General features: G+C 43.8%; 1 protein-coding gene across 5 annotated transcripts in view; it reads left to right on the plus strand.

Annotated features, from left to right (window-relative positions):
* The window catches only part of PTPN13 (protein tyrosine phosphatase non-receptor type 13), a 210,946-nt gene that overhangs the window by 164,251 nt on the left and 21,485 nt on the right, over positions 1 to 25,210 (plus strand). For 4 of the 5 annotated variants that reach the window (XM_066574375.1, XM_066574378.1, XM_066574377.1 and 1 more), the window contains exons 29-39: positions 6,946 to 7,160; positions 7,648 to 7,746; positions 8,386 to 8,765; positions 9,713 to 9,875; positions 13,091 to 13,249; positions 13,642 to 13,813; positions 13,912 to 14,122; positions 15,326 to 15,396; positions 18,725 to 18,786; positions 21,040 to 21,195; positions 24,174 to 24,321. In XM_066574375.1, coding sequence (XP_066430472.1) covers positions 6,946 to 7,160; positions 7,648 to 7,746; positions 8,386 to 8,765; positions 9,713 to 9,875; positions 13,091 to 13,249; positions 13,642 to 13,813; positions 13,912 to 14,122; positions 15,326 to 15,396; positions 18,725 to 18,786; positions 21,040 to 21,195; positions 24,174 to 24,321 — 1,836 coding nt within the window. The remainder of the gene's footprint in view (positions 1 to 6,945; positions 7,161 to 7,647; positions 7,747 to 8,385; positions 8,766 to 9,712; positions 9,876 to 13,090; positions 13,250 to 13,641; positions 13,814 to 13,911; positions 14,123 to 15,325; positions 15,397 to 18,724; positions 18,787 to 21,039; positions 21,196 to 24,173; positions 24,322 to 25,210) is intronic. The other variant, XM_066574379.1, reaches the window with a different exon arrangement.

The raw sequence follows: 25,210 nt of genomic DNA on the forward strand, positions 1-25,210 counted from the left end.
TGCACTGTGGATGTTTACTCAACGTGCTAAATAAAAGACATGAATGGTACAACTCTTTGTGGTGTTCATTTAGTTAGGCTGTGTTTGTTTATAATTGTGACATAGATTAAAATCGGACCACATTTTATAAGTAACAATGCAGAATTCTAAATAATATCAAAGGGTTCACATATATTTTCTTGCAAGTGTATGACTATGACAAGAACATCCACAAAGATGAAAGAAGTAAAATATGTAACGCATGATAAAAATCATAATACCTATAATACAATCCGAGATCCAATAAAGGAAATGAATCTCCTCAGCCTAAGGGAAGAAATGTATCAAAAATCATTGAAAAGTCCACCATCGGGGCTAGCACCATCCTTTCCAATGCATATGGCCAGTAGACAACTGGCTTTCCTCAGGAGGTCTTGTAAAAAAAAAAAAATAGGGTTCCCACTGATTTATGCATAAATAGATTTTGTAGGCTAAATGAAAAGATTATATAATAAATACAAAACAGATGCTACACAAGGATACAAGGGGCGCTCATTAAAGATTTCCCCAGACCCATTTCCTGTGGACTGAAAGCAACGAAACTTGGCTCAGTTATTAGTCCTTCTCTACATAGGTGCCACCTTGCTTGTAGAAGTCGACAGGTTGCTCCAAAAGCCATGTTGTGACTTCGGAAATCAGAGTCTCATCATCTGGAAAATGCTTGCCCTTCAAAAATAACTCCATTGTTGGAAAGAGGTGTAAGTCCGATGGTGCGAGATCGGGTGAATAAGGGGGATGCAGTAGGATTTCAAGCCCGCAGCTGCATGCTTCCCTCTGGGAAACGTGAGTTGTGACCTGGGGCTTTGTCTTGCAGAAGGTAGACTCCTTTGATGAGCATGTCACGTCTCTTGGTTTAGATGGCCTCCCACAATTTCCGCAGCAGTGAAGCATAGTATGCCCCAGTAATCGTGGTACCCTTTGCTAGGAAATCCATAAAGACTACTTCATGCTGGTCCTAAAAGACTGTGAGCATGACCTTGCCCACCGAGGGTTAGGCATGTGCCTTCTTAGGAGATGGTGAGTCCGGATGTTTCCATTGCATCAACTGAACTTTAGTGTCCGGATGATAGAAATGGACCCAGCTTCCATCCTGTGTGATCAGTCTGTTGTAAAGGTCCTCCTGGTTTCCATGGCACATCGTCAAAAGAGTCTGGAAGCATTCAACTCGTTCCTGCTTCTGGAAAGGTGTGAGCAGCCAGGGAACCCAGCGAGTGGATAGCAGTTGTGCATATGAAGATGGTCTTGGATAATTGTTTCCATGAACACCATGTTAATCTTGACATTTTGGGCTAGGTCGCAAATGGTTACGCGGCGACTTTCCAAAAGGGCAGCCTCCACTAGCTGGATGAGTGTTCATCGATAATGGAGTAGGGTCACTCTCTGGAATTGGAACAGTTTCCACCAAAGTCCAACCACATTTGACTTGACGATGCCAGTTCTTGACTACATGATATGATGGGGAATCCTCCCCATAAACCTCTTTCATCTCATCGTCTCCCTTGCTGTGCGGCCTTTCAAGTAAAGTAACGTGATGACTGCTCTGCATTCCACTGGGTCCATTATCAGACCTCGCACCACTTCAACACCTGTAAAAGAAAGACCGTTATCAGTTCAGAGTTGCAAAGAGACTTATATCATTACACATGTGCAGTTTCAGCATCCTGCGATAAATAGAAGTGGGTCAGGGGAAATCTTTAATTAACGCTCCTCGCATGTTTTGCTAATAGCATTTCTGGTGTATCATTGAGCCCATGTAAAAAAGTGAGACCAATACCAAGAAACAAAAAAATGGCGGGTACACAATTTATCATACGTAAGTACCATGGTGCAGCGAAGAAAGTCACGGATGGATCCATTTCCAAAACACAAGATTTCTTCCAACAATCACAAGAAGTTAAAAACAAAACTTTTATTATAGCATCCGTAAAATCATCCTCATAGAAGCAGATGGGGAAAAAGTGGAGTTTTACATGTTTCAAGCCTCTCCTGCATAAGCCTGGTTTGTGAGGCTTGAAACCTGTAGAAATCATTCCCTTTTTCCCCTCTGCTTCTATAAACATGTTTTAAGGATGCTATAATAAAAGCTTTGTTTTTAACCATTTACTGGTGTCAATAAGATCCAACTGCAACAGGACTAAAACCTTTTACCAATAAAGAGAAAGGCTATTATAGGATCATTTAAGAACCGTCCACAGAATCACACAAGATAGAATGCAGCAGGAGAACGATACCAGGATGAATTAGTATAAAAATATTCCTACCAACCCACCCACTTGTAGAGAAAGAGCCCATTACTGGTTAATATCCATTTTTCATTTCATCTATAAAAAAACAATGTATATATTAGAGAGGTCCTTGTTTTTTATTTGTTTCAAGACTTCTGAGAAAGCCGGTTTGTACCAATGATACACATGGAGCAGGATGGTGCTAGCCCTTGCGTGAGATTCCTAAAGGGGTCTTCCAGAACTTAAATATTGATGACCGATCCTCAGGATAGGTCATTAATATCAAATTGGTAGGAGTTCAACTCGCTGCACCCTCACAGTTTAGCTGTTTGAAGTGGGAGCAGCACTTGAGGGTGTGAGCCACTGTGCCCTCTTCCTCAGCCTGTGACATCTCTTCATTGGTCACACAGCCTTTCTGCAGTTCTGATTCATTCAGGTGAATGGAGATGAGCTGCAATACCAGCCACAGCCAATGCATGATGTGTGGCGGTATACATTGAATAGGCTACATCGCTTGATCTCACAGCCCCTTCAAACAGCTGATAGGCAGGAGTTTCAAGAATTGGACTTCCACCGATATGTTGATGACTCTTCATAAAGTTAGGTCATCAATATTTAAATTCTGGAAACCGCCTTTAAGCCGTGTGTGTGTCTGTGTGTCTGTGTCTGTGTAACTTTTTTTTTTTAATTTTTTTTTTTTTTTAACTAAGCCAAGGAGATTAGTTTCCTTTATCGGATGTCGCATTGTATTAAGGATATTGTGTGTGGATTTATTTTATGAGCTGCTTATTTTACTTTTCAAGCTTTGTGCATGTTATTGTCCTATTCATATGTAGTCTGGCTAGTGACAAGATTTAAGGGGTTTTCTTCACACCTTTTGTACTTGGTCTTGCTGTATATAGTTCTCTAAAATGACTTTCCGGTTTCAGAACAAACTCATATCTCGGATTAGGTGGGCCCGGGCGTATATCACCTGTACTTGTCCTTCTCTGTTGTCCCTCTGATCTACCAGTTCCCAGTCTTGTTGGCCGTTCAAGATGGCCAACACAATCCTCTGACTACCTAATATCTCACTATACCTGCTCTCCGACTGGCCATTGCTGCTCAGGTGATCCGTGCTGACCAATCAAAGAGCAGTGCACAGTGTGCATTAAGTACGGTAGTAAGAAAATTGCAACAGCCTTCTTGGACGGCCGATAACAGGACTGTGAACCTGGGGATTGGAGGGATGTGGGAGAAGAATAACTGCAGGTATTATACTGTCCAAGCCCTCTAGTCCCAGGACAAAATTTTGTCACAAAACAAGAGGATGGTTTTAAGTTTTTTATTTCAAGTGTATGGATTCTTTTAATTATCGAATGAGCCTTTCCTTTATATTTTTTGCTTTAGGCCCGCCTGCAGACGGCCGGGTTGGATCCGGCTGCGAGAATTCTCGCATCGGGACCCGAGCGTCTGCAGAGAGCAGCGCGTCACTCACCTGCTCCCGCGGCCCCGGGTCTTTCATGTGCCGGCTGTCAGGCAGCCGGCGCATGCGCAGAGCGGATCCGGCGGCTGGGGAGTGACGTTTCTGTGCGGAGCTCTACGAGCCCCGCACAGAAATAAAGCATGCCGCGATTTGTTTGTCGCGCGGGAAATCCCGCCGCGGAATTTCTGCCCGTCTGCAGGCGGCCTTACTGTTTTTCCTCTTTTGTTTGTTGTTTTTTTTGCTGTTCTGCTTTACTAATTTCCCAGGCAGTGTCACCAATCTGTAATGATCCGTATTGCAAGTACATAACACCGGAGGAAATTTACTAGGCCTGGGATGTCCTGCGCCGGTTTAGTACAATTTCCCCTGCCGCACGGTGCACTGAATGCTTGAATAGGTGCCTGCCTCTTCATGTATTCGGCACGTCCCCGGCAACTAGATGCACCTCTGGTGTAAAATATACACCTATTGATTCGGGGCGGCCACGTTCCCTTCGGAAAACCTTGTTGGAAAGTGACAGGATCAGTACAGAAAAAAGAAAAGGCACATTTTTATGCAAATGTGCATGTGTGTAAAAGTTTGCAACTTCTTTACACTAGAAATGGGCTTAAAAAGGATCCTAACTGCGCCTCTTCGGTCTTTATGATACAAGTCGACGCAGCAGGACTAACCATTTTATAATAAAGTTCGAGCTTCGGATGGTTGAGCTTTTCCTGTGCTGGCCTGGAAGCTCCGTCACAGTTGGCTGGCACAGTGAAGGGGAAGCGCTCCTCCCCGATCCCATGGAGCAATTACACTGGAAAGGCACGGCACAGCAAGTTTTCTGACCATAATCAATACCATGTGTCAGAAAAAGAACATTGCCTCTGCCCTGCGAGATGTCGGCACAGAATGATTTGCGTTGATGCAGCCCTCTAGCTTTCCAAGCACTATGGTGTTCCAGTTTTTGTTTTGTTTTTTTACTTTTTCTTGATGGTTTATTAATCAGGCTATTATATACAGATGCAGCAGAGTTACATTTGTCAATTTTTGGGGCATTGTTGGTTATCACAACTCTGTTCTGAAAATAAAGTATGTTTACTTGAAGTCCTATGAAAAACTACAGATACCGTGTTTCCCTGTAAATAAGACAGTGTCTTTATATTAATTTTCGTTCAAAAAGGTTACACTTTTTTACCTGTATAGCTGCCTGGACACTATTTAAATTGACTTTTTAAATTGACTGTTAGCAGGGCTTAATTTTGGAGTAGGGCTTATATTTCAAGCATCCTCAAAAAGCCTGAAAAATCATTTTGCATCCTCAAAAATTCTGGAAAATCATGCTAACAGCTGCATTTATAATACACTAATTATTAAAATCAACCCCTGTCCTAGAAGTTGTCAGAATCAAATGAAACTTTCTCTCCGTGATTGTAACGTTGATGTATGTAAGTAATTACAGTATCCGAGCAAAAAGAGAACTTATTGTGGAAAACTGGCTCCTTGAAGGGAGTCTCTAGTACCCTGTTGTACCGCCTCTAGGTTAGATACAAGATTTGATAGGGGGGTGGGAGGGGGCATGGAGGCTCTAGTACCCTGTTGGGCCGCCTCTAGCTTGGATACAAGATGTGAAATGGACAGGCATGGAGGCTCTAGTACGCCGTTGTACCGCTGCTAGCTTGGATTCAAAATGTGATATGGGTGGGCAGGGAGGCTCTAGTACCCTGTTGTACCACCTCTAACTTGCATACGGGTGGGCATGGAGGCATACAGGTTCCATATGGTATCCTGCAGCATATCACTCCACATTTGCTGTAACTGAGCCTCTAGATTATGCAGACTCAAAGGCTGTTGAAGTTGGCACCCCAGATGGTCCCATACATGTTCTATTGGCAATAAATAAATATGGCAACCAGGCAGCCACAGAAGTGTGACAATGTTGTGGAGACATTTGTGACACCCTTGTGGTCTGCTGCCAAGCATTATCCTGCTGGAACATGCCTCTTGGAAGCCCTGCTATGAGAGCCAACACAGAGGTGACTGACTGTCATGTGCGGTTCCCCCTCCCCTGCCTGTCCATCACACCAGCAGGGGGCAGTGTGCCACTCCACAGCAAAGGCAGGATTGGAGCGCTCACCCTGAGGTCTCCAGACACGAACATGGCAGTCGTTACTAAACTAAACCTGGATTTGTTGCTGAAGACGGTTCCATTCCATAGCAGTCCAGTTTTGTCTTTCACAACACCACTGCAAATGGAGGTGATAGAGGGTAGGCATCAAAGACAGTACACATAATGGGCACCTCGAGCCCAAATGTCCTTCAGCCAAGTGCCTGGAAATGCTTCTGACAGACACAGGGGCCTATAATGATGGTGCCATCTGTCTCTGGATGGCAGACAATGAAATGGTTAGAGCTGCTCCTGCTTGTCAGACAACCAGACAATCCTCAACGCTGGTGGTCTGTCCTGAACCCGGTCACCTTGTGTGCCCTCACACATCTGTTGTTCCTATCACCTAACAGTCTGGTCAGAATGGCCCAGGTGGGGGACAATTCTTTAATATGACCATCCAGCATCTTGTATTCCAATAATGCGCCCTTTGTCAGACTCTGGTTACTGAGTGAAAGCTCTTGGATTATGTCGTAGAGGGGTCTAGTGGTCAACAAGCTCTACACAAGCGGAAGAAGAGGTCACTACACACAAGGAGCTCCGAGAGCCTCTTATAGGCCAAGGAGGAACCACTTTTAGGGCCTCAGGTGACAAGACTGTTCATCTAACCACCACAACTCTCATCATCTGCATATTTGCCTGAGATGGAACTGTATGCTGAATTTTGAAGCAAAACGACAACTTCTAGGGTTTTTTGTTGTCTTTTTGACAAGAGTTTATCTTAACTTAAAGGGTATTTGAGTGAGTGTTTTTTTTTTTCTCGCTTCATATTTTTTGAAGCAATGTATATGTGCGCCTCCCACGTCTGCTATACGTGTTCATATCTACTGTGTTGTTGTCACCCTCTAGTGGTTTTCCAGAATATTTTCACTTTTTAGAATATAGAAATGATCATTTGGATACTCGGCTGTAACAGTCTGATATAGCCTCTCCTACTAAAGTAATACGAACAGTCGGTTCCATCGTGTTATTTTGTCTTGTTGTAATAGAAAATGTCACCCAGGAGATTGACAAACTGACTTTCACTGTTTTAAATTCTGCATTTTCCTTTCATGTGTTTCGCATTGCAGAAAATGTGTATGAAGTTAAACTGGTGAAGAACAGCTCTGGACTGGGCTTCAGCTTCTCTCGAGAAGAAGACCTCATTCCTACTCAGATGGGCTCAAGCATAGTTCGAGTGAAGAAACTCTTCCCAGGTCAACCAGCTTCAGAAAGTGGCAAAATCAATGTCGGTGATGTGATTCTTAAGGTGAATGGGGCTTCATTGAAAGGACTTGGTCAGCAGGTAAGAGACTCGCGAAGTATTCCTTATTTACATGGGGCATATTGCCTTCATTGATATAACAAAAAGTTTTGTGCAAATTTCTTTGGCAATGCTATTCAATCTCTAGCCATCTAGAATTGTTACAATGTTGCTCCTCACATCCGGCACTAATTGATCCTGCATGAAGGACTTTTTCGACTGATTAAATGCCGGACCACTGAATGGGGATCAGACAGACACCATTATAGTCAATGGGGTCTATTTGGCGCTGTTTGGTTCCGTCATAAGTTGGATCCGTTCGACCAGGGGATTCCTTTTTCCTGCTCCCCTAAACTGAGCAGGAACGCTCAACTCTTGGACGCAGGTGTGAAAACTGCTTTAGATTATCTGGCTATGTATTTTGGCTATGAAAAAAAAGATGGACCCCCTCTATGGTTACATATGAGATGGATGAGGTGTTTGCTCCGTACTGTCAATGGTAAAAAGTCCTCCTTTGTCTCCATTCTAGGAAGTAATCTCTGCTCTGAGAGGAACCTCTCCAGAAGTCACCTTGCTGATGTGCAGGCCACCATCTGGTGTATTGCCAGAGATCAGCCCAGTAATCCTGGTAAGAGAACAGCATGTGGTTTGTGTCCTCCCCTGTTCTATCACCACACTGAGCTGATCAGTAATATGCTTGTGCACGAAATTACCATCACTCATCCAAGCTAACTTTTCGACTAAATTCTGTTATACCAACACCATGACTGCTCCATTTCCTGCTTATCTCATTTCCATTTGGTGCCACAATTCTCTTTTAAATTGATGTTTTGTTATGTTAATATTATCGTAACGATCCACTTGGGTGAAATATATTTAACGATTTCTCCCAGTATATAGGTTAGCTAGTCTTATGTTGCTTAGTTATTCCTTTCTATCTGAAACTTCCTTGGGTCCTTCTCCTCACATGGGTCATGTGATCTCATTCTGACCACCTGAGATTTACTTGGCTTAAGGAGTTACAAAGTAAAAGCTGTGCTGTGATTGGCTGCTATGGGCAAGAAAGACCATTTTTTTAATAATAGTTATCCTAAATCTGCCCCAATAACTGCAGGACAATGAGTTTGGTCAGAGTGCTAGAAATGTGACCTAGAGGCAGAAAAACATTCTGGAGGCCACTGATGTTGAAATTAATTTTCTCAAAAAAATAGAGATTTTTTTTTAAGGTATTGTTTTTCTATCTCTTTTGGGAAAAAAATCTTTTCAGACACCGTTGAACTCTCCTCAGCCAACTATGCCAGAAGACAGTCAAGGTAGCAAGTATGGTGCTGATCATTTCTTTGGTCAGGATCCTGAGGACATCTCGGACCACGATGACAGTGAGGAGGTCAATGACACAAGCACTAGGAGGCTAAAAAACCCTTCTAGGAGGGATAGCTATAGTGATAGTAGTGGGACTGGTGAAGAAGACTTTTTACCCATACAAGATGACACTCCAGCATGGAATGCCACAGTCTACCAGACACCAAGAGCTTCGGCGGTCCCACTGCATACCCAATGTGATACCTCTAACATTCAAGAAGAAACGGTCCGTTCCAGCTTTTATACTCCTGAGCAGACGCCTTATAAACCCCATCTGGATGACAGGTGAGGAAGTTCTTCAGATGTTAAATGACTTGTCCATAAGACAGACATAGGATGCAATGAATAGCAATGTCTTGCTAAGAGGAGCCAGACAATAAGTAGTCATAAATCGGTTTGTAACTTGCTGATATTGAGTCAAAGTACTGACATAAGTAGACAACCCTTCTTTATGATTAAAACTTAACCTGTACTAATGTGAAAATGCAAATAGGTGAAGAGAACCCTATTAATCTGCTGGACTTGTGCAATTCAAGCAGGGCCACTGCTCTGATAAGGGCAACCCCACTCTCTGACCTCAACCTATTATGTTGACCAGCTACAAAGTAGGAGGGGATGTAGAGTCAAACAAATGGGGGTAAAAAAACTAAGATGACTATGCCCTAAAAGATTAAAAGAATTGGAGACAGAATACCACAAGAAGGACAAGGATATAAATTCCTAAAGGAATGGAACTAAAAATTCATAGGCTTTGACCTACTCAAACATTTGTTTATTCCTCTTGTTTGACAGATACAGCAGATATTTGTTGCTAGTGATGACTTTCACTGACCTAAGTTAAAGGGGTGTTTCCCTTGTAAGGCTGGGCTAAGTATGTGGTACAACGCTGTGTGTATAGCGCAGCATTTTACAGCAGTGTGACCCAGCGTATATGCAAATGTGAATGAATCAATGCACTTTCATTGACTCTATTCACTGCGTATTATGCTTGTGTAATACGCAATGAAATTACGTTATTGTGAGCCTACCCATACTCATGTGGAAGTAGATGGGGAGAGCCGCAAACAAGCCACTTAGGGGCTTTCATGGTGTGAGAGGAAAGCCCCGCATCTATGAGACATTTATTGCATATACCGTGGTGGGAATACCTTTGAACGTACCTGTATAATGATTATAAGATCTGTACACTTAAAACACTAAATTTAATTCCTTACTCCTTTTCCGACTTGCAGCAATCCTCCTTCTCCAGTTTCACTAGATGTGACGCCAACCCACAGTGGCAGTATTCCTCCAGTCTTACTTTCCGAAGATTACTTACCAGATTCTAAGACGTTCCTCGATGACCAGTCAGCCTTCAAGAACTTAGGACTGAAGGACTTGGAAGAGTATGAGCCAGTGAGTTTCCTTCAGCTCTTGAGGACATTCACATTCGTGTTAACATGTAGTATATTTATAGTGATAAAATGCTTCTTTCTATGTGAATGGTAAGTATATGCCCAAGTCTGCAGCATAAAAAAGAACTTGGGGGAAGGTAGAAATATTACCTCTGTTTGGCTGGTATCACATGGGCAAAATATGGGCTCATATTTGCACCATGTAATGGGTGCAAATTCCTTCTCAACCACTGGTTTAAACCCTTAACCCTTTGCAATCCAATTTTGTATTTAGGGTTTCCTAGGGGGTTTACTCTTTCTGCCATTTATACAATAGCACCATCTGCTGGCTAGAGCTAGTACTGCGGTATGGGACATGCTGGAGAGGCCCCCGACAACAGAGCGGCCAGTAATATACAGTGAGAATACCCTGCTGGACGTCTTCCAACATCGGAGCTGTACAGGCTTCAATCATGAAGCACAGTCACAACATGGAGGTACGGAGTTTGTATGGAGGGGGATCGGAGGTCAATTCCGCTCCATACAATGCGGGTGCCGGCTGTTTATTACAGAGGACAATTGCCTGCAACAGCTGCGATCAGCACTCCTGCTGATCACGACTATTAACCAACTAATTGCCGCCCTGAATGCTGACAGTGATATTTAAATGTCCCGTTACCCCCCTTACGCAATGAGATGATAGGGTACTGTCTGGTTGCCATGGCAGCCGGTGGCCGGCTGAGAGCCCCCAGGACTACCATAGTATTACATTACACCGGTCTGATTGCAGTATAATGTAATACTATGGTATTGCATCATATTTCAGGAGCGGTCAAACCATTTCAAGTTCTTTTCCCTATGAGGACTTAAAAAATAATAAATAAATTAATAATTAAAAAAAAAAACCCTCTCATATTTATAATTTTAAAAAAAACTATTTGATATTGCTGCGTTCATGAAAGTCCGATCTTTCAAAGTAATGCATTATTTACCCCACACGCTGAGCGTTAGAAAAATAAAACAATTGTGCTAGTTTGGTCACACCGCCACCAAGAAAAAATGTAATCAAAAGTGATCAAAAAGATCATATGTACTCCAACATGGTACCAATAGAAAGTACAGGACGTCCTGCAAAAAATGAGCCCTCCCGCAAGCAGGTCAACGGAAAAATAAAAAAGCTATAGCTGTCAGAAGATGCCGGCAGAAAATAGTTTTTTCCCATAGATACTTTAGTTTTTAAAAGTTTTACAGCAAAAATAAATAAATTTGTTACCCTAGTAGAGATGAGCGAGCATACTTGGTAAGGCGATGTACTCGAGAGAGCATCGCCTCTTAGAGTACCTGCTGGCTCATCCCTAAAGATGCGGGGGTGAGTGGGGGGTTGCAGAGGGGATCGGGAGGGAGAGAGATCTCTCTCACTCTCCACCCTGCTCCCCTCCGCCACACAGTGCCCCCCCCCCCCGAATCTTCAGGGACGAGCCAGCAGGTACTCTAAAAGGCGATGCTCTCTCGAGTATATCGCCTTACCGAGTATGCTCGCTCATCTCTATACCTGAGTAATTGTACTGACCCGTGGAATAAAGTGATCATGTTATTGTTGCTGCAGTGTGTACACAATAGAAACAAGACGCCCCCCCCCCCCCCACCACCACCACCACCACCCCAAAGAGAGCAGAACTTGGGGGTGGGGGGGAGGGTCTGTTTCATTTCACTCCACAAATAATATATATTTTTTAAGATTTTCAGTACATTACATGATATATTAAATAGTATCATTGAAAAATACATCTTGTTCAGCAAAGAAAAGCCCTCAGACAGCTAAGTTGATGATTAAATAAGAGTTTTATGATTTTTTTTTTTTGGGGGGGGGGTTCTTTTGTGGGAAGGAAAAACTCAAATTGAGGGGGAAAAAGGGCTGCATCCTTAAGGGGTTAATGATGTACACTAAACAGAATGGTAAAATCCTACGATGATGTTTGTTTTGGTCACTAGCTCTGCATTCGTGCCAAGATCTTCAGTTGACATATGGGTGCAAAAATGTGCCGTAATGTGTTAACCTGAAACTGACCTTAAACCTCGTTTCGGTTTATGACAACCTGAAGATTATTTTAATCTTGGCCCATTGATTTAACCTTTTGCAATCCAATTTTGGATTCAGGGTTTCCTAGGGGGCTTTCTCTTTCTGCCATTATACAATGGTGCCATCTGCTGGCTAGAGCCAGTACTGCAAAATGGGACATGCTGGAGAGGCCCCCCAACAACAGAGGCCAGTCATATACAGTAAGAATACCCTGTCGGACATCTTCACACATCGGAGCTGTACAACCTTCAATCAGAATGTCTTCAGACATCAAACAGTGGATTGGAAAGGGTTAAAGGGGTTGTCTCGCGAAAGCAAGTGGGCTTATACACTTCTGTATGGCCATATTAATGCACTTTGTAATATACATCGTGCATTAAATATGAGCCATACAGAAGTTATTCACTTACCTTCCCTGCGCTGGCGTCCCCGTCTCCATGGCTCCGTCTAATTTCCGCGTCTAATCGGGAGATTAGACGCGCTTGCGCAGAAGGGTCTTCTCCCATCTGTTTGGTCCGGCACGAGCGTCATTCTGGCACCGCCCCCTTCTACGCGCCATTGCGTAGCTCCGCCCCGTCACGCGTGCCGATTCCAGCCAATCAGGAGGCTGAAATCGGCACGCGTGACGGGGGCGGAGCTACGTACAGAAGTACTTAACCCCACTTGCTTTCGCGAGACAACCCCTTTAATTAAAATGTAAGTGAAATTTCTTGCTTCCATGTCGTACAATTACCTAATCTCGTAACATTTAATTTGCACTCTGTGTCAGATCCGGCGGGTTTTCCTTGTGTATTTGAGTGTATATTTCCTGTTAGGAAAGAAAGTTAGGTCAGGACCGCTATCTTGTCTCCTTAGGGAGAGCACCTAGAAGGTAAGGGAGGAGACTTATAAGGCCATTCCTGCTCCTCTGGGTAATATGCAAATAAGGGAGATGTTAGACTCTTTATACAAGCCTTGTAACAATGACTAGGAACATTGAATTGCAGGAATGCTGCCTTCCAATAGGTGGCGCTGTAAACGCATTGTTCCATCTCCCTTAGTTGAAAGAAAGTTAATAACACAAGGAACATTGGGCAGATGTGCCGGTACACAATAAATTCTAATACTAAAATGGCTGTATAGAAAGGAAAGTGTTGAACTATCTCCTTTCACTGCAGGAGGTGGAGCTTCATGTGACACTCACTAAATCGGAGAAGGGAAGTCTGGGTTTTACGGTGACTAAAGCCAATGACTGTGTCGGATGTTATGTTCATGATATCATTCAAGATCCTGCCAAAAGTGACGGCCGTCTGCAGCCTGGTGATCGGCTTATAAAGGTGCCTATATTAGTGTCTTATGTCTGTGTGATGTTAAAGGGGTTTCTAGGGCAGCACCAGCCGAATGCACTGGGGTTGGAGTGGAAGCGCTGCTCGGATCCGTGTAGTGAATTCAATGAGAGCTGAGCCTGCAGTTACAAGCGTTGGCCACTACACAGTGATTAGAGCAGCACTCCTGCTCAGACCCTAATGTATCCCGTTGCCTGGGAAACCCATTTAAATGCTCTTGTATAAATATATTTTGAATACTGGGGTATTTAACATCACAGATTGTTTTTGCTGGTCTTTGTCTTGTAAGGCCTCACTATTTGAATAATGTACACAAATGAATGACTTTATTTTATACACTTTTTTTAAAAATTGTGTCTGATTTTTCTTCCCAATTTCATTAGGTTAATGATACAGATGTCTCCTATATGAACCACACTGAAGCGGTGAATCTACTTAGGGCTGCTCCCAAAACTGTGCGTCTTGTACTTGGCCGTGTACTGGAGATCCCCAAGCCACAAGTGCCTTCACATCTCCTGCCTGATATTATACTTCCGTGCAACAGAGGCATTCTGGGTAAAGTTCTAAGAAAATAAAAGCTGATTATATTACCTCCGTCATGTTTTCTGTTTGGTGGCATTTAGCCTTCTCATAACTTATTTCTTTTCACACAGGTCTTTCTCTCTCCGGAGGACCAAATAGCCCTTCTCAGGTAATATATGTAGAAGATATCAAGCCAGACTCAATAGCTGATCAAGATGGAACCCTGAGGCCACTAGACATTATACATTACATAAATGGAGAAAGCACCTCAACTATGACATTGGATGACGTCAATCGTACTCTGGAATCTGCCCTTCCAGTGGTGGTTTTAAAAGCTACCAGGTAAGAAGCCATCTGTTGCTTTCTTGATGGAAAGTGTATGCACCCATAGCAGTTGGCGGTAGTCAGACCTACATAAACATCTATGTGCCTGCCGCTGGCAGAATCGTAGAATGGTAGAGTTGGAAGCGACCTCCAGGGTCATCGGGTCCAACCCCCTGCTCAGTGCAGAATTCACTAAATCATCCCAGACAATGTTTGAAGACTTCCTTCGAAGGAGAACTCGCCACCTCCCATGGCAACCTGTTCTACTCATTGATCACCCTCACTAGATAAAGCTTATTGCATATGGTTTTGTTATTGAGTTCAGCTTCTCATAATGTGCAGTAAGCCAGAATACTAAGGAACAGAGAAAATCCACAAAAGAAAAAAAATATATATATATTTATTATATTATATTCTCAGCATTTCCTTCTCGAACCCTTCCCTGTCTTTGAAGAGCCTTAACGTTCCCTTAATTTTCGACTGAGAAAGCTCTGATGTTTTTTAGGATGAGTTGTATTTTCTTTAATGGTTCAATTTACTGTACCATATAATGTATTGAAAAACTTTTTTTTAGCAATTGTGGTAAAATACAGAATAAAACACAATTGCCACATTTTTGGTAAATTTCAGGTCATAGGTTTTGTGTTTTTATAAAAAAAATCCTAGATTTACAGAAAATAGTTTTTGGCTGTCTTGATACAGCTAATATACAGTATATGAACCCAGCTCTGGGAGCTAAGGTGTGTTGACTATGTCCTTTCATTTAAAGGAGTATTCCCATCTAAGATTTTCTTTTTGGCACATCCACAGGATATTGTGGGTCCCACCTATGGGTCCATGGCCATCTCAAGAACATGGCCCTCCAACCCTTGACCGGCTGTAGTTGGGAGATGAGGAAACAATTGAATAGGCTGCTCTATGCAATTTTTGCAACGCCTAGAAAAATGAATTGAGAGTTACGGTAACAGCGTAGCACAGTGAGCTATATTGTTAACGCAACTCTTGAGTGACAGAAACAAGGAAGCACAACCTACTTGGCTTTTTCCGTACTAACCATCCACCCTGGCCACAGCACGTTCTCTATCTCACACATGGTGAACTGAGATGTGAATACCTCTTTAACACAAATATACCATTCTTTGTGCATCTTCATGTAATGTCGTGGTTTTCTCTAATACGCCCTCCTATTCCAGTTACTCTTCATGTGTATTCTTCTTTCAGAGAGGGGAATCCAGTGGTTCCAAACAACAAAAACCTTGTTAATTTGGGCTCCAAACCCAATCAGATTAACGGTAAGGAACATTTTTTGTTTTCTTACTTAGCTTTTCCATGAAGTAAAGAAAGCAATCTTTCCCTCTTTCTAGTGTAGATGGATAGAAAGTGTTGAGAAGTGCCTTTTATCTTCTACTAAGTGAACATATAGAGATGTGTCCACTTGCATAGAAATAAAATATCCAACTACATGTATGTAAAAGTCCCTTAATAAATTATTGATGAAGTTTGATTATCTAGCTTGGATACAAGATGTGATACGGTTGGCATGGAGGCTTTAGTACCCTGTTTTACTACCTCTAGCTTGGATACAAGATGTGATACGGACAGGCATGGAGGCTGTAGTACCCTGTTGTACCTCCTCTAGCTTGAATACAAGATGTAATACAGGCCGGCATGGAGGCTCTAGCACCCTGTTGTACCGCCTCTAGCTTGGATACAAGATGTGATACGGGCAGGCATGGAGGCTCTAGTACCCTGTTGTACCGCCTCTTGCTTGGATACAAGATGTGATACAGGTGGACATGGAGGGTCTAGTACCCTATTGTACCGCCTCTAGCTTGGATACAAGATGTGATATGGGTGGGCATGGAGGCTCTAGTACCCTGTTGTACCGCCTCTAGCTTGGATACAAGATGTTATGCAGGTGGGCATTGGGGCTTACAGCTTCCATACGGTATCCGGCGGCATATCGCTCCACATTTGCGGTAACTGAGACTCAGGATCATGCAAATTCATAGGCTGTCGAAGTTGGCCTCCAAGATGGGCCCATACATATTCTATTGGCGATAAATCTGGTGACCGGGCAGCCACAGAAGTGTGACAATGTTGTGGAGACATTCCTGTGACCCCCCCCCCCCCCCCCCCCCCCCCCCCCTTGTGTGTGCGGCTGAGCATTATCCTGCTGAAAAATACTTCTTGGAAGCCGCCATGAGAGGATGACATGTGTCTGCAGGATGTCCTGAACATATCGCTGAGTTGTCATTGTCCCCCGTACCACTACTAGAGGTGACCGACTGTCATATGTGATGGACCCCCAGACCATCACACCAGCAGTGGGGGCAGTGCGCCGCTCCAAAGTAAAGGCAAGATTGAAGCGCTCACTCCTAGGTCTCTAGAAGCGAACACAGCCATCATCAGTGCCAAAACTAAACCTGGATTCTTCACTGATGACAACCCGGTTCCAATCCGTAGGAGTCCAGCTTCATCATTCATGACATCACTGCAAATGGAAGTGATGGTGGGCATCAAAGGCAGTACACATAGTGGAAGTCGTGAGACCAAATGTTCTTCAGCCAAACGACTGGAAATGGTTCAAACAGACACAGCAAACCATAACGATGACACCACCTGTCTCTGGATGGCAGACAATGAAACGCTTGAAGTTGCTCGTACTTGTCGGAATATCAGATGATCACCTCTACTGGTGGTCTGTAGGGAGGGGTCCTGAGCCCGGTCACCTTGTGTGCCCTCACACATCCACTTGTCCCAACACCTAACAGTCTGGTCAGAACTGCTCGGGTGGCAGCAATTCGTCAATCCGACCATCTAGCTTCATGCATTCCAGTAATGCACCCGCTCTCAGACTCTGGTAATTGGGTGAAATCTTTAGTATTGTTGTAGAGGTGTCTAGTGGTCAGCAAGCTCTACATAAGCGGAAGAAGAGGTCACTACACACAAGGAGCCTATAAAAATGCTTTCAGAAGCTATGGGTGGATTCAGTTTTAGGGTCCCAGGTGACCAGACCATTCATCTTATCACGCCACAACTCTCATCTGCATATCTGCCTAAGAAGTAACTGCATGCCGAGTTTATGTATTGGGCAACATAGTCATACAACATATGGGGAAAAGATTTACTTTGCTACACACAAATACAACGCCGTATTTATTGAACGCGGCACATTAGGTATCCATACGTGATGAGATTAAAAAAAAAAATATTAATCGACTTGCTTAACCTGAAGATAGAAAAGGGAAAGTGTGGGTGGGTGGGGGTGTGGGGGTGGGTGGGGTGTGGGGTGGAGTCAAAACCTGAAAGTAACTTTTAATCATTTAATTTAGCCAATTAGGAAGTAATGTGTTCAGCTTGTAAATCCAGAAAAATGTTCTTATCTTAAGTTTCTGGAACCGGTTTGGGCTGGGAGTTTGTACAGTCGGGGTCACACACAGACATTTAAGATCAGAGTTGCGGGTCACAGAAAAGTGTCTTGATACACTACGTCATGCAAAGCTATTAACAATGCTAGATTTATGTGCATTCATCCTGTCCCGTAATGCCTGGATTGTATCCCCAATGTTCTGCATATTGCGTGGGCGTTGGATTACATACATAACATATTCTAAGCTGCAGTTTCAAGAGGATTTAATGGAGAATTCATCCCGGGCTACTAGCCACTTCAAAATCCTTTCTCTATTAGTGATAATACGACAATGGAAACCTCTCCTGCCGCATCTAAATGAGCCCATCAAATAAGGACTAATGGCAGGAGGGTTTACCGTCCTCATTTAAAGAAGTATTCCAGTTGTGAAGCGAATTTTCAACAGTTTTCGAATATGAAGTGTTTGCTCCATGTTTATGCACAGCTGGTTGTGGGTATAAATCGAGCAGCCATTACCGTGTGATCCTGTCCTCTGTTTCTGATGTTTTCCTGCATCACTATTTTTCAAGATAGCCGCTACATCCTTGCATATATGCAGCTTCAAACAACATTTCACGCAACTCCTCACTCTGTACATACATGTGCGCCTCCTCACTAAGCACTCTCCTGCTATTGGTCAGCAATCCGGTCTCAAGAGCTGAAGCTAAAAAGAAGCCGTCCCTGGTCGTTCCTACTGAGCATGCCCGACCTGTAGTATTGAATGTCTACAGGACGTATCCATGGCAACCTGTGAATAAACACTTGTGAAGTGCAGGAGAAGGTGATGGTGTATAGAGCTACAGACTCAAAATCCAAAGCAGAACCACAATGCAATCTTTAATAAATTTTGATGACAGCAACTTTGCGCAATCTGAATACCCCTTTAAGCAACTGGGAGCCAGCAGATTCCATAGTGTTAAGGATGTTCTATGGGGTTTTTTTTTTTTTGGAACTGCAGAAATTTTATCTCCAATAATAGATCGCGATTAAAAAACAAAAAACAAATTAAATCTTTTTAATTAACTTATGAACCTTATAATACGTTGTTATATAATTCAGAATGTATGTTTTGTGTTTTTTCTTGGTTGGTGTTAGTTTTTAGTCCTTTTATGTAAACAGTCATCTTGACTCTTTGCGCATTATTCACTAATTTCCAAATGGTTAACATAGTAATTCTCATTGATCTTACACTGTCATTATATTTTTAGGTTACTCAAGTGGAGACCAATTGAAGCACATACAAGACCATTCAGACGTGTATGCTTCGGAGGTAGTTGTCTTCTGTATTTACACTACTAGGGCACCTTTGCCATAGTTTTGCACTCAAAAAATGTGAAAAGACCCTTTAAATGGGTGCTTTGTAATACTGTGTGTCACTTTCTGGGTACATGTGTGACCATCCACCACTTCCCTAGCAATGACTAGGTCCATTCTCATGATGTTAATTAGTATCTTACAATTTGGTATGAACAATCTAGAACAGTAGTCTTTTTTACCTGTGTCTCTGTAGTTTGTCCCATGCTGCAAGTTGTAGCTTTGCATCAGCCGTAGAGCCCTAAGCTGTCTTAGAAAATAATTCTAATTGTTACAGTTGTAGCTATTAAGCATATTATTTGCTATAAATGTAGTTACTTACACAGGTTTTCATGCTAAGGATAGGCTATCAATAGCAGTTCGGTGAAGGTTCAACTCCTGGTAGCCCCAAGGATGAGTGCTGCGGCCTCTTCATTGTTTAGCAGCCACAGCTCTGTACATTATGTAGTGGCTGTCTCTGGTACTGCAGCTTAATACAGCTCTGTCCTATTCATGTGAATGCAACTGAACTGCCATGCCGGGCACAGTCACTACACAATGTACAGAGCTTTAAATGGTTAATAATGATGGTGTCACAGCACACACTGCAAGCGCTGCGGCCCCATCAGTCAGTTGATCAGCAGTGGTGTCAGGAGCTGACCCTCCACCAATCAGATGATGGTCATTCCTAAGGGTAGACCATTCCTGGATACCCCTTTCAAAGAGTTCAACATGAACAGAGAACAGATACACAATTATGTAATGAGGTGACTACCCAGTGTGTGAAGAGGGAGCAGTCATAGAGCTTATCACCTCGTGGTTGTAAGGAAACCTACATATATAGTATAAACAGGATTACCTTCCAGCCCTGTAAAGGTAAGGCTGTCTCATACTGACTCATCACAGTTCAAGTGTTCAGCATTTTTACTGTAGACCAAATCCTGCTTTAACCTATTAAGGACCAAGCACCGTAAATTTACGGTGCTTGGTACTTTGCTTTAATCCCGGCCGATAGTAAAAAAAAATATGGCACAGATTTAAAGCTCCGGCAATGTAGCAGGAGCAGGTCGGGTCCACGGTTGTAAGTCTCAGCTGTGGACCCGGAGGAGAAGGAAGAGTGGTTTATAATTGCTTTTGCCTTCTCTCTTGCAGGTTGCATGAGCGCTATGTCATGAATAGAGAAAGAGTGACACTTCTACTATTTGACTTGGCAATCATGTGACCCCCACCGGAATCCCAGTCACAGCAGAGCTGCAGGGTCTTAGCAGACCCAGATCAGCTGTGTTAGTGACTACTCTCACTACAGGGTGAGGTTTTTCCCTGTAACTGAGGTGTCTATGAATGCCCCAGCTACAATGATACAAGTTTGAAAAAAAATATCAAAAAATGTGAATGTATATGAATGATGTTATTAGATACAGATATTTTTTTAAAAAAATACAGAAATATATAATATAAAAGAAAATGACCAACCGCCGACGCCAACCTGAACTGTATCCTTTAATTAAAATTTTATTTATAATCAAATTATCTAAAAAGAAAAAACTGACTGCACCCTACAATGTCCCAAACTATAATATCTGGATGAGCAAGCAGAGTAACCGCCCTGAAAAGGGCGCCCCAACACATTAAAGATAGGGAGAGGATAAGAGAAGGTGGAGGTATTATAGATACCCAGGTCAGGAAAAGAGACCTGACCCAAATAATGGAAAATAATAATCTCCACTCAGTAACTGGGGCTACAAACAGATAACTGATAATATCTGACTATATATTATAAAGGATAAAGAGAGAGCACCTGTGCAAGACTCCCTCCCAGAGAAACAGCATTGTTGGTAAACAGAGTGGAGAACTGGCCCAAAGTCATGGAAAGAGTTTGAAGGGGTAATGAATTTCGAAGACCTTGGTGACAAAAGCTGGCTTTTGCTATATGGGCAGCTACAAGACTTCCAAAAAGTAAATAAAATAAAAATATAGTGTTTTCTCATATGTATACAAGCACATTTTGGTAAAAACCTGATTAATAAAAGTTCATGAAAGTGTCCCAAAATGTAAAAAAGTACAAATGTCTAACATGGGGCATTGGGTAAAATAATTATACTGCACCCAAATAAGAGTCTTTTAAAAATCGCTGCGAAGAAAACTGCGTATTATATTACATGAGTCAATATGTTGCTCCATATGAAATGGCATAAACTAAATCTGTTTGTTTTTCTGTGTGCCCATAAAGGCCAGATTAGTCCATGTTGTTTTGGAGAAGCCGCTGTCTGGAGAGTTGGGATTTTCTCTGGTGGGAGGCGAATATGGGATATTTGTCAAGTCCATCAGTCCTGGGGGTGTAGCTGACATAGAGGGGAGCTTACAGGTTGGAGACAGATTACTTAAGGTAATTTTCCTCAAATCCTCCCCTATTTTTGTACATGCCTAAATACACCTGTTTACTAAGAGGTAGAACATGAGACTACTGTTCATTGCTTTTACTAGAGATCCTAATGATAAAACCATAAATGATATTCGTATAGTAATAAAGTCTTGTAGATGAGGCTTTCGGCCTTACTTTATAGAGTGGTTTCCTGAGTGGCGGACCCTCTGTATTGCCTGAATATGTCCTACTAGGTGTCTCAAAAATCTTCAGTCCATGTTACGATTTCCATGGAAAATTAACCATTGTTGTTTGTGAATGGAATAGTGGCATTCCAACACAGTACCGTGGGCCCTCGGCATACGGTGTTAATTGATTCCAGGGTGGCCAGTGTATGTTGACAGAGAAATTCTAAGGAAAAATTGGTTCTGAAGCCTTCAAAATGTCAACCAAGAGTGATACAAAATGAAGATTAAGCAACATTAAGCAGATAACTAACAGATAAAGTAGATTCCTACATATAACAGAAAGAGCTGCTGGAAGATGTAAAACGCTTTCTATGTGGTGGACAGCAGCGTCTTCAGGGTTCTGCACAGGATGTGTACCAGAAAAATAACATGGAGCCAGCCTCCTCTTGTCTCCAAAGAAGCAGCTCATCCTAGCACAGGTAAAAAACAGTGGAGAACATGTAGTACCGCACCGTATGCAGTGAGGCGCTAATAGGTTGTCAATCAGTGCAAGCGCTTCAGTAATAAGGTGTTTTACCAGTAAAATGCAGATGCTAATTGGTTGGATTTTGCAGAAATCATGTCGCAGATCTGGACGGTCAGTCACATTGTATATTGAGGCTGGTTTCCAGTTACAATGGCCCGAGGAAGACCATTGTATGGCCTCTGGCGCATTAGGCTGTTTGGGTCTTTGTGCTGTTCATATGTATTCACAGACAGCACATGAGTCTTTTCACGTGAGCCATTGGCTATAATGGATCCATCGCATGTCCTATGCTTGTCACGGACAAAAATTAGGACATGCATGTCAATGTGCGGGCCATCTGTGTGTCATCACACAAACAGGTGTCCAATGCGAGTTGTGCCCAACAAGAATTGTGCCATCTAAAAGAGGGGCACGTTCACTGGGGCAAACGAGAATCAAGCACTTTTCGTTATGTCGGAAAGGACCGTTACACGGGCGTAACTGCCATAATAGCAGATGTAGCAGCTATTTTAGGGCCCAACTATTCAGGTAGCCTATTTCCACCCAGACATCCAGTTCACTTACTGTAGACTCTGGAGAGGGGCATGGATTAGTTAAGTTTGGCCCCATTCTAAGCTGCACAGTGAAATTTCATGGTTACCAGGATTGTCAATCTAAAGGTTTCTTTTTTTTTTTTTCTGGCCATTTTATCCAAAAATCATGGATAACCAACATTTTTTACTGACATATTGGAAAACCATAATGAATGATAATGATTATAAGGTGAGATTCTGATATGAACTCATTACCAGCATTTACTGTGAGCTGTAAAAGGATGATAACTGCAGCCATGATTACCTGCTCAAGTACCACCAGCCTCAAATAAAAAATAAAAAAAAATCACACATCTTTTTTTTTTCACGGACACTAGAAAAATTGCCTATTTTTACAGACGGTCCAGGAATGTCTGCACAGTTGGCGCCATGATGGTCGCCCCTGCTGTGTGCTTTATCCCCTCTGTGCTATATTACTGTGTGCATTATACCTACATTGTATCATCTTTGCATTATACTTTGTGTGTGTAATAATAATCTTATGCTATGATACGGAGTGAATGACCCCCGGTACGGTTTCATCATTGTTCGTATAATTCCCAGATGTAGGACAACAGAGTAGGTTATCCTTGTGTTACGTCACTGTCTGCTTTTCTACCTGTGTCATAACATCAGTTTCTATAATTCCTGTACTTTTACATCACTTCTTGCATTATCCCTGTACTGTGACACAACCCTGCGCTATAACTTCACCAAGCGTATGCACTCACTTGTGACTTCACGGCACGCATTATCCCGGCGCCGTGAGCCTGCGGCGCGCATTATCCCGGCTGCCGCGAGCCTGCGGCGCGCATTATCCCGGCTGCCGCGAGCCTGAGGCGCGCATTATCCCGGCTGCCGCGAGCCTGCGGCGCGCATTATCCCGGCTGCCGCGAGCCTGCGGCGCGCATTATCCCGGCTGCCGCGAGCCTGCGGCGCGCATTATCCCGGCTGCCGCGAGCCTGCGGCGCGCATTATCCCGGCTGCCGCGAGCCTGCGGCGCGCATTATCCCGGCTGCCGCGAGCCTGCGGCGCGCATTATCCCGGCTGCCGCGAGCCTGCGGCGCGCATTATCCCGGCTGCCGCGAGCCTGCGGCGCGCATTATCCCGGCTGCCGCGAGCCTGCGGCGCGCATTATCCCGGCGCCGTGAGCGTGCGGCGCGCATTATCCCGGCTGCCGCGAGCCTGCGGCGCGCATTATCCCGGCTGCCGCGAGCCTGCGGCGCGCATTATCCCGGCTGCCGCGAGCCTGCGGCGCGCATTATCCCGGCAGCCGCGAGCCTGCGGCGCGCATTATCCCGGCAGCCGCGAGCCTGCGGCGCGCATTATCTCGGCAGCCGCGAGCCTGCGGCGCGCATTATCCCGGCTGCCGCGAGCCTGCGGCGCGCATTATCCCGGCTGCCGCGAGCCTGCGGCGCGCATTATCCCGGCTGTCGCGAGCCTGCGGCGCGCATTATCCCGGCTGCCGCGAGCCTGCTAAAAGTGATGATGATGCAGTGGGATCCTATTCCAAGTTTTAGACCATAAGTACATGTATCAATATGACTGCAGAACAATGCAGCACTTTTAAAGCCTACTCCAATGACTACTTCACGGATATTGACGGTCTGTGGATACGTATGGAGAACTGAGGTTACTGCTAATGCAACCTGTGAACCTTTTATTGATTTCGGGGATATTTGAAAAGTTGATCGCTGATATCTTGTGTCTTCACAGGTAAATAGTGACACTATGCAGGGCGCTACACATGGCAAGGCCGTATCTTGTATTCGAAATGCTAAAGGTCTTGTACAGATTGATGTCGCCCGTGAACTTCTGCCAACAGATGCCTCGCTTGCCTTAGACAAGTGTAATGGAAATATAGGTAAGCTGATTCTAGGCTGCTGTATGGGAGCTCTGAGACAGACATACCGTATATACCGGCGTATAAGACGACTTTTGAACCCCGAAAAATCTGCTCTGCAGTCGGGGGTCGTCTTATACGCCGGTAATACAAAAAAAAAAAGTGTAAAAAAAAAAAATCATTACTCACCTCCCCCGGCGTTCTGTCGCGCTCCGGCAGGATGTCGCTCGCTCCTCGTCCCCGGCGCAGCATTGCTTTCTGAATGCGGGGCTTGAAATCCCCGCCTCCAGAAAGCTAATACACACGCCGTCAGCCAGTTACAGCCATTCAATGACGACATTGAATGGCTGTGATTGGCTGAAGGCGCACGTGTGTTTTAGCCAATCACAGCCATTCAATGATGTCATTGAATGGCTGTAACTGGCTGACGGCGTGTGTATTAGCTTTCTGGAGGCGGGGATTTCAAGCCCCGCATTCAGAAAGCAATGCTGCGTCGGGGACGAGGAGCGAGCGACATCCTGCCGGAGCGCGACAGACCGCCGGGGGAGGTGAGTACTGATTTTTTTTTTCTCCACTGTATTACCGGCGTATAAGGTGACAGTTGGGGGGTCGTCTTATACGCCCCGTCGCCTTATACGCCGGTATATACGGTACCCCCATTGTCTCAGATGGACTGTTCACACATTACAACACAAGCCAAAGCTTGAACTTAATCTATTGATTTTCCAATATATGTCCACATTAACCCCTTAGTGATACGGCCTATTTTGGCCATAAGGATGTGATGATTTTGGGGGGATTTTCATCTCCGCTTTTCAAAAACCATAACTTTTTTTTCTTCCGTCGACCTGGCCGTTTTTTCCGACAATGCCAAAATCTTTTTTTTTTTTTTTTTTGAAGGCATTTCCAC

Source organism: Eleutherodactylus coqui, chromosome 7 (genome assembly GCF_035609145.1).
Source record: "Eleutherodactylus coqui strain aEleCoq1 chromosome 7, aEleCoq1.hap1, whole genome shotgun sequence".
Classification (NCBI taxonomy): Eukaryota; Metazoa; Chordata; class Amphibia; order Anura; family Eleutherodactylidae; genus Eleutherodactylus; species Eleutherodactylus coqui.